The 14,633-nt window shown below is 46.8% G+C and overlaps 1 protein-coding gene across 1 annotated transcript; it reads left to right on the top strand.

Moving 5' to 3' along the window:
- Positions 1-13,943: 13,943 nt before the first annotated feature.
- LOC141021845 (uncharacterized) lies at positions 13,944-14,303 on the top strand. The gene has a single exon (XM_073497695.1). It carries the CDS (start codon positions 13,944-13,946, stop codon positions 14,301-14,303), a length of 360 nt encoding a protein of 119 aa, XP_073353796.1.
- Positions 14,304-14,633: the final 330 nt, after the last annotated feature.

Raw genomic sequence — 14,633 nt, 5'->3', positions numbered from 1 at the left:
GCAAGCTAGGCGCGTCCGTGCCGATAGGCCGCGGCTCGCCGCACGATGAGACCGTTGGAGCGCCGCAAAGCGAGAGGCGCGGCGCGCCTATCAGCAAGAGCGGATCCATCGGCGCTTGCCTGCTGTCGACAGGGCGTCGCAATTGGGTACACGTCCCGTCAGTACCCCCATTCCTTGCTAGGAGTGGGCAGAGGCCCTCCGCGCCGTACTTGCACCAGAGGCCGGCCGCGCCATATTTGCACCGAACGCCCGCCGCGTCGTTCGCCTTGTCCGCGGCCCGCTCGATGCCAACACACTGGTCGGTAGGCTCGACCGCCTCCTTGGACCAAGTGTCCACCTGGGCGCAGTAGAGGAACATGGCCATCACATCCTCAAGCTGGTGATCTCCGATGAAATAGTCAATTTGGAGCTCGAGATCGCGCTCCAGATGTATCGCGAGCGTGTCGACCGCTTGGACGAACGCCTACACGAGTTCAGGCAGAGCCAAGAGCTACCGTAGGCAAGGGCTGTTGGTCATGGTTTCATGGACGTGTTTTATTTTGTTGAGTCGTTTCGACATGGATAGCTATGTATTCACAGCAATCATAATATTGCTCTGTTTATTGCTCTGTTTCAATGTGTGTACTTTGTTTTCCATTCTTATATGTTCTGTTTCAATGTGTGTATATACACTTTCCATTCTGTATATGTGGATGATAACAGCTAGATTCAAATTAGTATACAAAAATAGATAGAAAATGGAATTCATAATATATATATATTAATTGTTCATTAGTTCATCACAGAATATATATAATATCATCACATATACGTGATGATACTTAACTACTAGGTACAACGCATAAAATTGAAAACGAACAATACTAAAACTAATAATTCCTCCTGGGGCCAGTATTCCAGCAACCCCTCGCCAGCAGCTCCCTGGTGCGCGTTGTCTTCCCAGCGCGGAGGCAGTACTCCGCCTCCTCCGCCTCGCAGCGCTTGACATACCGATCTGCCTCTTGTTGGTGGATGAGCGTGAATGATTTTGCCATTTTGTTGGGCGCCCACCGGAGCTCCTCGTCGGTGGCATGCTGGAGCTTATTGGCCCACCTCCATGCAGTGATGAGGCGCCTAGCGCCTTTGACCTTCCTCACGAAGTACGCGTCTTCGTAGACCTCCTCCGCACGACGACGCACCCGCCCCAAAGCTCCGCCGCCTCATTTTTCTAGGCAGCATCACGGGCTTCATAGGCCGCCTGGTAACTGGCTTCCTCCTTCGCCATCTCCTTCTTGAATGCCACTTGCCTGGCGTTCTGAGCCGGCAGCAGAGACTTCCACAGACAAAGATTGTACTGGCCCCAAAACCAATCCAAAGTTGCGGGGTCCAGCGCAACCTCGTCCGGCGGCGCGTAGGGGTCCTCGTCGCTGCTCTTCGAGCGAGCGTCCTCGGGGGACGGCGACTCCTCGTTGGTGCATGGGCAGACCGGTGGCGCCATGGCAGATATTTGAGAGAGAGAGTGCGAGCGAGGGGAGGATGTAGATGAGAATGCTGGCGGGACGACGTGAGCAAGGTAGTATTTATTGGCGGCCGGAATCTAGATCGACGAGAATGGTACACATGCTGGTCGCCGAAATTTACGAGTACTGTAGTTTGAATTACACACGATTCCCGCCGCAAAATCCATGTGCGAACTTAATAGCTGACGGTTGTCGAATACAGAACCGTGTCTGATTAATAACCCCCGCCACTCACCTACCAAACCTCGAGCCACGAAATAGAGTACCAATCGTGTGGGGCCGGTTGTCTTGCCAGATCTTTACATTTTGTTTTTTGAACACCAGATATTTACATCGTCTGATGATTTTTTAACTCGCACCCAAGTACACAAAAATATGACTTTTCAAACCATTATGGTTAGTGGTTGCATGTAGATGTAGTTCAAATTTGAATTACGGTCATTAAATGGCTAGAAAATCACCTGAATGTCTTTAAAAGGTCAAATGACCCCTAGAATTTTCCAAATTTTCACATGACAGTTGTAGTAGTGCACGTTAAATGTAGAAACAATTTGAAGGCCATAAGAGGAAGCTATCTCCCATTCGTCATCAAACATGCATTGTTCCCTCTCGGAACCACGAGCCTTCTAGTGAGTTGCTCCGGTTTGTGAGGGGTGTGTGTCCAAACTTTCGTCAAACAGGACAATTTTTTACCACATCATCTTGGTGGCATGACATTACATCAAGCAAGGTTTCATGTTTTCCTGGTAATTTTTTATTTTTTAGAATTTAAATGCCATGGCACTCCATGCATGTGTCCATGTTGTGAGACCAATATGTTTGAAATTTCCTTCTAATTTACTGCACATGGAATTAACTCGCACACAAGTACACAAATATGATTTTTCAAACCGTTATGGTTAGCTGTTGCATGTACATGTAGTTCAAATTTGAATTACGGTCATTAAATGGCTAGAAAATCACTTAAATGTCTTTAAAAGGTCAAATGACCCCTGAAATTTTCCAAATTTTCACATGACAGTTGTATTAGTGCACGTTAAATGTAGAAATTTTTTGAAGGCCGTAAGGGGAAGCTATCTCTCGTTCGTCATCAAACATCCATTGTCCCCTCTTGGAAACACGAGCCTTCTAGTGAGTTGCTTCGGTTTGTGAGGGTGTGTGTCCAAACTTTCGTCAAACGTGCCAATTTTTTTACCACATCATCTTGGTGGCATGACATTACATCAAGCAAGCTTTCATGTGTTTCTGATCATTTTTAAAAAAATTCAAATTAAAATGCCATGGCACTCCATGCATGTGTCCATGCCGTGAGACCAATATGTTTGAAAATTCCTTTTAATTTACTGCACATGGAATTAAGTCGCACACAAGTACACAAATATGATTTTTCAAACTGTTATGGTTAGCTGTTGCATGTACATGTAGTTCAAATTTGAATTACGGTCATTAAATGGCTAGAAAATCACTTAAATGTCTTTAAAAGGCCAAATGACCCCTGAAATTTTCCAACTTTTCACATGACAGTTGTATTAGTGCACGTTAAATGTAGAAAAAATTGAAGGCCGTAAGGGGAAGCTATCTCCCGTTCGTCATCAAACATGCATTGTTCCCTCTCGGAAACACGAGCCTTCTAGTGAGTTGCTTTGGTTTGTGAGGGGTGTGTGTCCAAACTTTCGTCAAACATGCCAATTTTTTTATCACATCATCTTGGTGGAATGACATTACATCAAGCAAGGTTTCATGTGTTTCTGATCTTTTTTTAATTTTTCGGAATTTAAATGCCATGGCACTCCATGCTTAATTGTGCCATAGTTGTTAGACCAATATGTTTGAAAATTCCTTCTAATTTATTGCACATGGAATTAAATCGCACACAAGTACACAAAATATGACTTTTCAAACCGTTATGGTTAGCTATTGCATGTACATGTAGTTCAAATTTTAATTACGGTCATTAAATGGCTAGAAAATCACTTAAATGTCTTAAAAGGTCTAATGACTCCTAATTTTTTCCAAAATTTGACATGACAGTTGTATTAGTACTACAATTTTTTCGTACATTTAAAACACCATTTGTTGCCACTTTACTCCAAATTCGTCTTTCACAACTAATAAAAAATATCCACAATATCACACACGGTTTTTTGTAGGAACCGTTTGCGATGAAATTTTTTGGGTCTATTTAAGTCTTCCTCCTTAAGCTTCGCCGGCTCGTCTGCTCCAGTGCCGACAACCCCTTCTTGCAAAGATGACGCCATGGAAACGCTTCGTGAAGGCTCGTACGATGGCCGCGTCCTCCCCGAGCGCCGCCACCTGCGCCGAGAGCGCCGTCGCCTACACCGAGAGTGCCTCCGCATCCGCATTGAGCACGGCCGCACCCGCCGAGAGGGCGTCTGCGGCAGCCGACAGGGCAGCTGCAGTAGCCGAGACGGTTGCAGCAGCTGCTGCGACAGCGGCTGCAAATGCCGAGAGCGCTCGAGCTGCCGTCTGTGCCGCTGATGTCGCCCTAGCCCGGGTCGAGGCCATCCACGCCAAGATCGAGGACGCACACGCCAAGATATTCCAGGACACCTTGGAATCCAGCATACAACCCACGTCTGAAAAGGTGGCGGTGGCCATGGAGCACCTGCTTGCTCATGAGATCGCCGAGTGGAAGCTCGAGATGCAGGAGGCGGCGGAGATCGAGGAGCGCCAGGAGGAGGAGTTGCGCGTGGCCGAGGTCGAGGTAGAGAAGAGTCTATTCGTCGAGGAACCAGCGGTGGAGTACCAACGCAAGCTCTGGCGCAACCACTACTATGAGTACTACATCCCTGAGGGCGGCGCCGAGGACGATGACGAGGACGCGGTCGACTTCAGCAGGGGGGACGCAGAGTCCAGCAACGACAGCATTTTTCCAGGACAAGTCATCGACGTCTCATCTCACACCGATGATGCATAGGCCAGGGCGGCGGCAGATTTGTTAAAATTATGCGTACTTAGGCTTTGTTTTTAATGCTGGTCTTTTGTTAGAGCAATGTTTAGGTCAACTGGCTTTGTTTAATTACTAAAATTGCTCGATTCAGTAAGTGTGGTCTGTGTGCTCTATGCTCTTTCGTGTGCCCAAATTAGCAAGCGATGTTAAATTATGCAAGGACGTACCCGGGGAAATTTCCACCAAAATTTGAATTATCAAACTCATCCCATGCGCGTAAAGCAGAGGAACCGTTTGCGATGCACACAATCGTTCAAAGTGAATGGTGTCCGGCGGCACTGCACGCAAAGTTTCCCTCCACATTTCGAAATTTTTGGCCTACCGCCAAAATATCTACCCCGCCCCCTCCCCCCTTCCCCGCCCCCTTTTCTCCCTGACCACAAGTCACATTTCCCATGTTTCCTCCTCCCTTCCTTCCTTCCTAAGCTATAGACGCTTCCTCGCTCTCGCCGTCTCGCATCCTACCGACGGGGTCACCTTGGTCTTCTTCAATGACCTCTCCAGCGGTTCCTCCTCCTCCGACGACTCCTTCACCACCCGGTATGCCTCTCTTCTCTCTCTCGGGCTATGACTTGGAATGAAGGATTTTAACCCGGCGGTCGATTTGAGCCATTTCTTCCTCTTGTAGCTCCCTTGGACCATCAGTTGCAACGAATGGAGCGGGGTGGCTGAAGACCTGTCTGCTCGTTGTCACCATCAATCTCCATGTGTGAATCTAGTTGCGTTTGAATCTGTGGACAGTGGGAGGAAGTTTATGCATGTGCAGAGAAGGCTAGACCCTCTTTCGTTGTTACAAATCATTTGTTAGATGTGATTCAGACACTATCACGGTCTCAACCCATTCATACCACACCTTCAACCAAACGCATCCTAAGACAGTGTCACAGTTTGTACCTAGTATCTAAAAATGTTGCCATCTCATCAGCGGTGCCATTAGAAAATTATTTGGCACCGCTTCAGCAGTTTGTGCAGCCAACTTTGGTCCACACATCCGAGCAGCCAAGTAGTAAAATAATAAATCTTTATGGCACGAAGGAACTGGGCATCGGAGCAACTAGGTGCTCCAGAGTCCGGGTCCCTGATTTTTTTCCGCCGCATCGGCTCGCCAGTGCAGGGCACCAGTGCGAGCTGTAGCAACGGTTGTCTTTACACCGGTTTTGGCATACATAGTGGACGGCCTTAGTGCTATTAGTTCTATGTTACTAAATTTGTGCATGTACACACCTGTTAGTATCAATTTTCTGTCATCCAAACACTGTCGCTATGCTGTTGCAGTTATATTTACCTTCCTCATAAAATGTTCAATTTGTTATTTATAGTCATGAGTAAGAACTTGTAGCGTTGTTGTAGTTAATTATAGCTTTTGATGTTTCAGAATTTGGTTGTTGTCTCAGTAGCAATTAATTCACTTGCACATTGATCTTTTTGAGAAGATATGTCATAATTAACCTGTTTCTTCAGTTTTTCAAAATAAGTATTGGTGCTATGTTGCTATAAACCCATTTCCCCTACAATTGTTACTGGTCTAGTTCTAAATATTATAGGATGAACGGAAGTGTTCTTACTTGGAGTGGGTTGATCAAGAGTGGCCACAGTCTTTGAAGATGTGCCTAGCAAAGCTCTGGAGCGTGTATGAGGAAGAGAACAGAGGTAGGCTTAGAGAAAGTGTTGTCAGTGCTGAAGAATATTTGAAGATGCTGGATAAAAAGAGGAAGGTGGAAAATGAGCTCAGATTTTTTATATCAGACTTTAATAAGATGGTGTTGGCGAAGGAGGAGGCACTTTCCCAGTTGGCCAGTGCAAAACAGGTTCTTACTGAACTGAAAGCAGAGGTGGATAAGACGTGCCTGGATGATCTCGATTAGGGAAATGTATATATATTCTAATATTGTTCTTATGAAGTTAAACTAGCTATATGTTGTACCGTGATGTTTTCTTGTAGCTATCGTACTGTGATGTTAAAATATATTTATGTGCCTGATATGAAATTGGCAAACAGTTGTTCGATATGAAATGTGAATTTGCATAATACTGGAATTATTAATTGTAAACTAATAAACCTGCTAAATGGGTCATGGAACTTTGCAAACGGTTCTAGCAGTAAAAGCGCTTAGCCCAATGCCACACAGCTTTCTTCATCAAATCATGTGTGATGTAGTTGATAAAAGCAAACAGTTAACCAAGGCAGAGCGTGTGTGATAGTTACACCTTTCACACATGAGCCTATACATAAAATTGTGTGGGATGTACATACGAACGGAAACGTTTTCCCTGGATTGACTATGTGGGATGTACATAAGAATGGAAATGTATTCCCTGGATTGACTGTGTTTGATATAAATATGAATGGAAATGTTTTTCTGGGATTCACCGTGTGGGATGTACATACGAACGGAAACGATTGGGTTTCGATGCCTCGCTCGATCGCACACGAGCTCATTTTGCCCCAGCCTGTGTGCCAGGAGGGCCTATCCCCGACGGTTTTTGGGTCGTGTGGGAAGGACCCCCTGTAACAGCCTGGATTTTGGCCCTTTTCTTTTTCTTTTGATTTAATTGGTTTTTGCTCTGTTTTTCTTTTTGGAGTGGTTCTGTGGCCTTGTCACCTGGGAAATCATCTTCATTTCCTCTCCCATGTGACTCATGATTTTCAAAACCTTGCCAAGACCATGTCACTCCACTCCTTGACCAAACCCTAATTTCTTTTTCTCAGGAATATTGCTTTTTCTATTAAAGGAATAACCATGTCTGCCCCAAGTTGTGAAGCAACCTATATTTCTGTCACTCCCAAAAATCTCAATTAATTCTCATAATTTCTTTGGGTCATATATTGCTCAAATATGCCCAAACTTTCCTATCCTAGCCCAAGAATAATCCCCCAATAATTAATCTTCATTTCTGTCCAGTGTGCCTTTCTGTGAAGGAAGTGCCACCTATCCAATCTTGTTTACTCCCAAACTTGTTGGGCATTCTTTTATGTCCAAATAATTGCCTCATGCCAAAATTCAACTTTATTTGCCTAGCCAATCTTCCTCAGCAATTTTTCAAACTTTCTGTCAGTCAGAAGGAATTGTGAAGGAAGTGCTAGCTAGGGTTATACTAATGAGTTGAAATTTTGCATGCCTCTTCATGTGCTCATATAATTAGCCTCCTCCAAATTTCATCTCCATCCCTTGATCTATGTGAGCACAAGACCAAATCTTTGATTCTCGCAATATTTCCAGGTTGTGAAGCAAAGGCATTTTATATTGCTTCATTAATTCTGATAAAATACCAGATTGTTCTCCTACCAAAATAACCTCTCTCCACCAAATTTGGCACCATTTCATTAAGCCATTTGCTCTCCAAAATTATTTCTAGTTTCTGGTCAGTGAAGATAGCTGTGAAGGAAGTACCATTTTGGTGAATCCAATTGGTATGAAATTTTTACAGCTTCATACTATGACCAAATAACTAAGCCTTGCCAAATTTGAGCTCAAGTTGATGCTCCATGCGAGTGCATCATCCAAATCCCTAATTCTGGCCAGTTTTGCACTTTCTACAGCAACCCTCATCTAAACTCCCCCTCCTAGTATGATTTTTGGTGACCAAAATCACCTTAGTGTGTGATCATCACCAGACAAACTATTTACCACATTACCAAGCTGGTGTCACCACAGCAAGTTACAAACACCTTCTTACTGATTTACTTTGGAGCTAAGTGCTCTCTTCTTTTCCCCTGGACCGATTTATTTCCTCATTTTGACTAAGGGCACGACCGTCTATCTACTAGACATGGTCGGCCACGCCAAAGCGTGCCGCTTGCTCCAGCGCACGTGGTGATCACGCCTGCGTCAGGATAAACTCGCGCTCTAGTTTCTTCTTGCCCCTGTGCTCGTCTCCTCCCTCCTCATCTCGACCTCAAGCCGTGTCTAGTAGCTCGCCCGTGCTCGACTGCATCGCTCTGCATCGGTGCCTCGTCGTGGTTCGCCATAAATGCGCTGCTAGAACAGTGCCCGTGCCATGCCCAGCCTCTGTCCACCATTCGAGCACTGCTCAAGCTCGCTTGTGAGCTCTAGAGCCCTCCCCTCGGCTATATAAGGCATGCCCGAGGTCCCCCGCTCCTCATCGCTCCCTCCCTCGCCTCATTTGCCCTCTGGAATCACCACATCTAGCCGTTGTTCGCCGTCATCCTCCATGGCCGCCTCGGCCTCGGCTTGGGTCCGGCCACCACAGGCCTCCCCTCGTCTCCCCAACACCTCCACTGCCCCCCTCGTCCCGCTGAGTCACCCCACCCACTTGCCCCTCGCCGGAGAGCCCTGCATCGCCGATAGCCACCGCCGCCCGAAGCTCCTGTCCTCCTCTTGGCATCGCCATTCGCCGCGCCTCCACTCCTCCCCGGCGCCCCCTTCCCCTCTGAATGGAGGCGGGGCAGCCCCATGGTCCCGCCGGTGCCCTCGGCCGGGCCGGGGATCGTCGGAGCCGGCCGGCCCTTGGCCGCTTCCCTCCCCTGCCCGCTCTGTTCCATGGGAGGAACAGAGGCGCGGGAGGAAGAGGACGACCACGCTGGCCCCCACCTCCTGCCCCTGGGCCCCACGCGCCAATGGCCCAGACGCCTCAGCCCACGTGTCAAGTGGACACGTATTCTGGTGAGTACGTTTCCATCTGAGGAAAGCGTATTTTATTCCTTCTTTGGTTGGAATACGTTTTCTCTTCTGGAAAACGTATTTCCTTCTACTACGGCCAAGAATGCGCTTTCTCTGCTCAGAAAGCGTATTTTCTAATATTCGCCTCTGCCTTATCCACTCAGGGACCCGTTGGTGATGAAAATATTCATAGATTGGTCCCTGATCTTCATCACCTTATAACTCCGCAACCATAACTCCGATTGAGGTGAAACCAATGCCCACGTCTTCGTCTCATCGAGCTCTTTCTGTGGATACCGTTTTCATAAAGTGTTCACACTGTGAAAATGATCATTTTCCCCTTACGCTTAATCAGCCCCCTCCGAGAGAGAACGTTTTCCGGTGATTCGTTCCGCGAGCTTCTCTCACGTCTTCCCGGTGATTTCTTCCACCCCAGGCAAGCCACAACCACCATTTGCATGATAGCCATGCAGTAGCATTGGTTTTAAACTTGAATCTTTAATAACTGTATGCTTGTTCTGCTACTGCTGTCGTTATTTCGGTTATGCCCGTGGATCGGTGATTCCCGTCATGCTGTGTTTCCTTGCACTCTGTTATTATATTCTACTTGCTAGTATTACTTTCATATTGCCATGCTTGATAGTAGTACATGTTGGGTTGGTCATGTTCTTCGGTGCATGACTAACGTCGGTTACCGAGTACTGTTAATATGCATTGTCCTTTGCTGTTAGTTGGATAAGTATTTACTCGGTAATGTTATTGATGTGTTCTTGCATGGTATTTATTGTTGATGCTAGTGGTCATGTTAGGCTATGAGTAGTGTTGTACTTGTGATATTCATGCTCGTCATGATGCCATGCTCAGTTGGATATGATTCATTGTTGATATGGTTGTCGCACTCCATGCCTATATCATGCTCATGCTTTGTAATTGCATCATGTTATTTTATCATGGCTCAGCATATTGCATTCAAGTTTAACCGGATTAAATTGAACTTGAACAACTGTTGGCTGAGTTATGGTGCCACCATATCGAGCTGACCAGTGCAACCACGCTTACCTTTATGGGAAGGTCCTAACTGGGTCTGTTGTCATGTCTCTCGCCGGTGCCTCCAACGTGGGAAGGTTATGGGCGCGCGCTACCCTGATCAGGTAGGCGGACATAAGCCTTGTGTGCCCGTTGTTGTTATTATGGTACTGGGTCCCCGTTTGGGATCATTTATGTTTTGGCCACGACGGTGGCCGTTGTGTCTTTGGTAGACACGGGGCCACCCAGGACTAGCCCAGTGGGGAGTGTCATGGCAGTAGATCGGTTTTGTTGGAACGACGTTGGTCCACCCGAATGGGAGTGCGAGGCCATGGGTTCCGTGGTGTGGGTACAGTGTACTAACCTCTGCAGAGTGTATACTAAAATCTATCGATAGCCGCGCCCGCGGATAAGGGCCTAGTTCGTGTCGGTCACACTGTGAGTCAACAGTATTAATAATAATGTGCTCAATAACAACCCCGGTTCGATGAGGAGATAAGTTGGTTGTGATCGCCGGAATGATCACCGTTTGAGACCAAGTGTTGGTCATGGTTGTGATCGCCGGAATGATCACCATGGTATCGGGGATACCAAGTTGTTGGATGTTCGTGATGTTGTGCGGGAATCATGGGTAAAGATCAAGCTCCTTGTGGTCATTTAATGATTACTACGGTATTGTTTATACCAAGATTGATTTGATCCTGAGATGATCGTGTGATGTCCGAGGTTGGTAAGTGATGTATGTGATGGTAGTCCGAGCAGAATAAATGGTGCATATAGTGTCATCATGTTGCATGCTAGTATCGTTAGATTTATATGTTCATGTCATGCTCATATCGTTCTAGCGGTATTATGTTTATGTTGTTCATGCCATGTTATCCTGATGATCTCATAATAATTCCTGCTTAACCTGTAATTGTCATGTTGTTGTATGTCTTGAATGCTTCTGGTAATTGTGAGATTGCAAGTACATTCAATGTACTGAACTGGCGTGTCATGCCAGTTTGCAGGTCATGCCGAATTTGATCACTTGCTTGTCATGGTTTCCGTTCGTGCGAGCTAGGATAAGCGTTCCAGCCAGAGTCCCTGCGGAGTGGAGTTCACCACCGTCGTTGTTGTTCCGCTGCTAGAAGTTTTTCCGCTTCTTCGAGTTGTTCTGCTGCTTGCATAGAGCAACTGAGGATGGCGTAGTGTCACCGTGCCGATATTATTCCTTGTAATATCGGAGACCTTGTATTCATATTCATGTAATAATAGAAAGCTGATTTGTTCTATGCTAAGCAGTGCCGTATTCCAGAAGACTTCTCCTCGATCTTTGGGCTGGAATACGGGGCGTTCCGGTTTCTCTGAGCCGGGGTGCCACACCCCCTATCGCCCACACTCACTTGGCGACGGTTCCAAATGTCATCACGAAAAGGGGTTAAAAACTGTGTGTATAGCACCAACGCGTACCAGTGGTGGGCACAACCCACCTGGGCGCACCCTGGTGGGTTGTGCTCCCCTCGGAGCCCCCTCTGGTACTTCTTTGGCCCACTGGATGTCTTGTGGTCCAAAAAAATCTCCAAAAAGTTTTGCTGCGTTTGGACTCCGTTTGGCATTGATTTTCTGTGAAGTAAAAAACAAGCAAATAACAACTAGCATTGGGCACTATGTCAATAGGTTAGTCCCAAAAAATGAAATAAAGTTGCTAAAAATAATTGTAAAACATCCAAGAATGATAATATAACAGCATGGAACTATCAAAAATTATAGATACGTTGGAGATGTATCACCGTCTTCTCGTTTGTCGTCTGGTCTCCTCCCGGAGCTTCTAGGGTCTCTTTTGTCCAGAAAAACATAAAAAAATTATAGCATTTGGAGTCCGTTAGGTATTGATTTTCTAGAAAACCAAAAACAAGCAGCAAACAACAATTGGCACTAGTTACTAGATTAATAGGTTAGTTCCCAAAAATGATCTAAAATTGCATATTAAAGCATATAAACTATCTAATATTGATAATATAATAGCATGAAACAATCAAAATTTATAGATAAATTGGAGACGTATCAGCATCCCCAAGCTTCCTACTCATCCTCGAGTAGGTAAATGATAAAACAGATTTTTTTATGTTGAATGCTACCTAGCATGTTTATTATATAATCTCTTTATAGTATAAATGATGAGGAACGATGAAGTAATAACATCAACATAATAATATCCATGAATATAATAAGCATAATCATTACTTTTTCAAAATATGCGATCCTTAACAAATGTTATCCCTGGTCATTTTATCATGTTAGCCTGGCATGACTCCGCCTTCACCGCATAAATATAAATCATGAGCACCCTGGTGTCAAACCACTCAATTGGATCACACTTATGATGTGCTTCAGCAATTTCAACCTCACACAATACATGAGCGTGAGCTATGGATATAGCACCATATGTGGAATAGAATGCGGTGATAGAGTCAATAGGAGAAGTCAAAAAGGAAGAAAGTCTCGCATCAACTCGGTGGATCAACGAGAAATGGAGAGGTCAATCAATCGATATCAATGCAAGGAGTAGGGATTGCCATGCAACGGATGCACTAAGAGCTATAAGTTTATGAAACTCAAACAGAAACTAAGTGGGTGTGCATCCAACTTGCTTGCTCATGAAGACCTCGGGCATTTGAGGAAGCCCATCATCAGAATATACAGGCCAAGTTCTATAATGAAAGATTCCCACTAGTCTATGAATGTGATAACTCGAGAGACTCTCTATACGAAGAACATGGTGCTACTCTGAAGCACAAGTGTAGTAAAAGGACAGTAGCATTGCCCCTTCTCTCTTTTTCTCCCATTTTATTTTTTTGGGCTCTTTTTGGCCTCCTTTTTCCTTTCTTTTTTTCTTTTCCGTTTGGAGTCTCATCCCGACTTGTGGGGGAATCATAGTCTCCATCATCCTTTACTTACTAGGACAATGCTCTAGTAATGATGATCATCACACTTTTATTTACTTACAACTCGATAACTAAAATAATATGACTATATGAATGCCTCTGGCAGTGTACCAGGATGTGCAAAGATCTAGCGTAAGAGCATCTCAAATAGATGGTCCAAATGTAAAAGTAACTTACTTTTGGACTGTTTGAGGCCAAAAACGCAGCTCTAATAGACGGTCCACATGTAAAAAAATTGGATCGCGGCCTCCTCGTGATGTAAAATACAACACCTCACGGTGCAGATTTACATCACGAGGTGCATCTGGTCCAAAACCAGCCGCCACCCGCGAACGCCCAACTGCCACTTCCTTTCCTTTCCCGCCCGCCCGCCCGCGACCTCCCACCCGTCCGCCGCCGCGCCGCCGCCTCCACACCCCGCAGCCTCCCCGCCGCATGCCGCCCACATCAGATCTGGCCCCGGCCCGCCCCCGCCGCTGTTTCCATGCCGCCCCGCCGCCCGCCCGCTACAGATCCGACTACGGCCGCAGCGCATGCCGCCGCCCTGTCCGCCCCGCCCCGTTCGCCGTAGCTCCGACCCGCCGCAGCTCCGCCCACCACCGCCCCGCACGCCGCCGCCGCTCCGTCCGCCACCGCCCTGCCTGGCTCCGTCCGCCACCGCCCCGGCCGCACGCCGCCGCCGCTCCACCGCTCTCACCGCTCTCCGTTGGCACCGAAGAAGACGCCGAAGGGCAAGTCGGGCTTCTTCGGTGTGAGGCAGAAGCCCTCCAGTAACTTCGTAGTGGAGTTCTCCGACGCCGGGAGGCGTTGGTGGATCGGCACGTACCCCTCCGCCCACGAGGCCGCGCGTGCCTACGACGTGGCGGTGTGACGTGCCGAGGGTTGGGCAGAAGCGGAGATGCTTGTGCCGGAGGGCATCAAGATGAAGGAGATCCCGACAAAGAAGAAGACGACGACGAAGGAGCCATCGGTTGTCGTTAGTGCTGGCGAGACCGACGAGGAGGCAATGGTGAGGTTTGCTCGGGAGCATCCAGAGTACGTCCAGGCCGAGCTGGAGTACTACTGGAAGTGTGAGGCAGAGCAGAAGAAGAAGGGGGCGAAGAAGGAGGACGAGGCCGGTCCCTCGATGGTGATCCCCATCGAGTCCTCTTCCGAGGAGGATTGGGCAGACTTCTCGGAGGAGGAGGAGGAGGGATGCGACGACCCGGAGAAGGAGGAGTTCTGGGCGCAGTTCCGCAGCTCCGACGATGAGGAGTAGTTTTTCTAGTAGTTTGAATAAGTAGTAGTTGAAGTTCATGTATGAAACTATGTTGAATTTGATGTTTGAACTATGTTGAATGGACTAGTAGTTTGTTGTTTTAAAAATTTACATCTTCATTTTGGACCATCTATTGGAGTTGCTCTTTTGGACCATCTGTTGGAGTTGGGCTTTTTTCGGAGCTCCAAAACGCACCTTTTGGCGGTCCAAATTTTACATCTCCGGTTTTGGACCGCCAAATTTTGGACCATCTATTGGAGATGCTCTAACATGTATAACAATGATGAACGGTGGCTGCGCCACAAATATCATGTCAGCTCTATATGATCA

This window comes from Aegilops tauschii, chromosome 4, assembly GCF_002575655.3.
Source record: "Aegilops tauschii subsp. strangulata cultivar AL8/78 chromosome 4, Aet v6.0, whole genome shotgun sequence".
In the NCBI taxonomy this organism is placed as follows: domain Eukaryota; kingdom Viridiplantae; phylum Streptophyta; class Magnoliopsida; order Poales; family Poaceae; genus Aegilops; species Aegilops tauschii.
The sequence above is the reverse complement of the archived record's forward strand: the minus strand, read 5'-3'. Positions and strand labels throughout refer to the sequence as shown.

Coding starts and splice junctions, on each gene's coding strand:
- LOC141021845 (XM_073497695.1), top strand. CDS start 13,944: ATGCTTGTGCCGGAGGGCATCAAGATGAAGGAGATCCCGACAAAGAAG.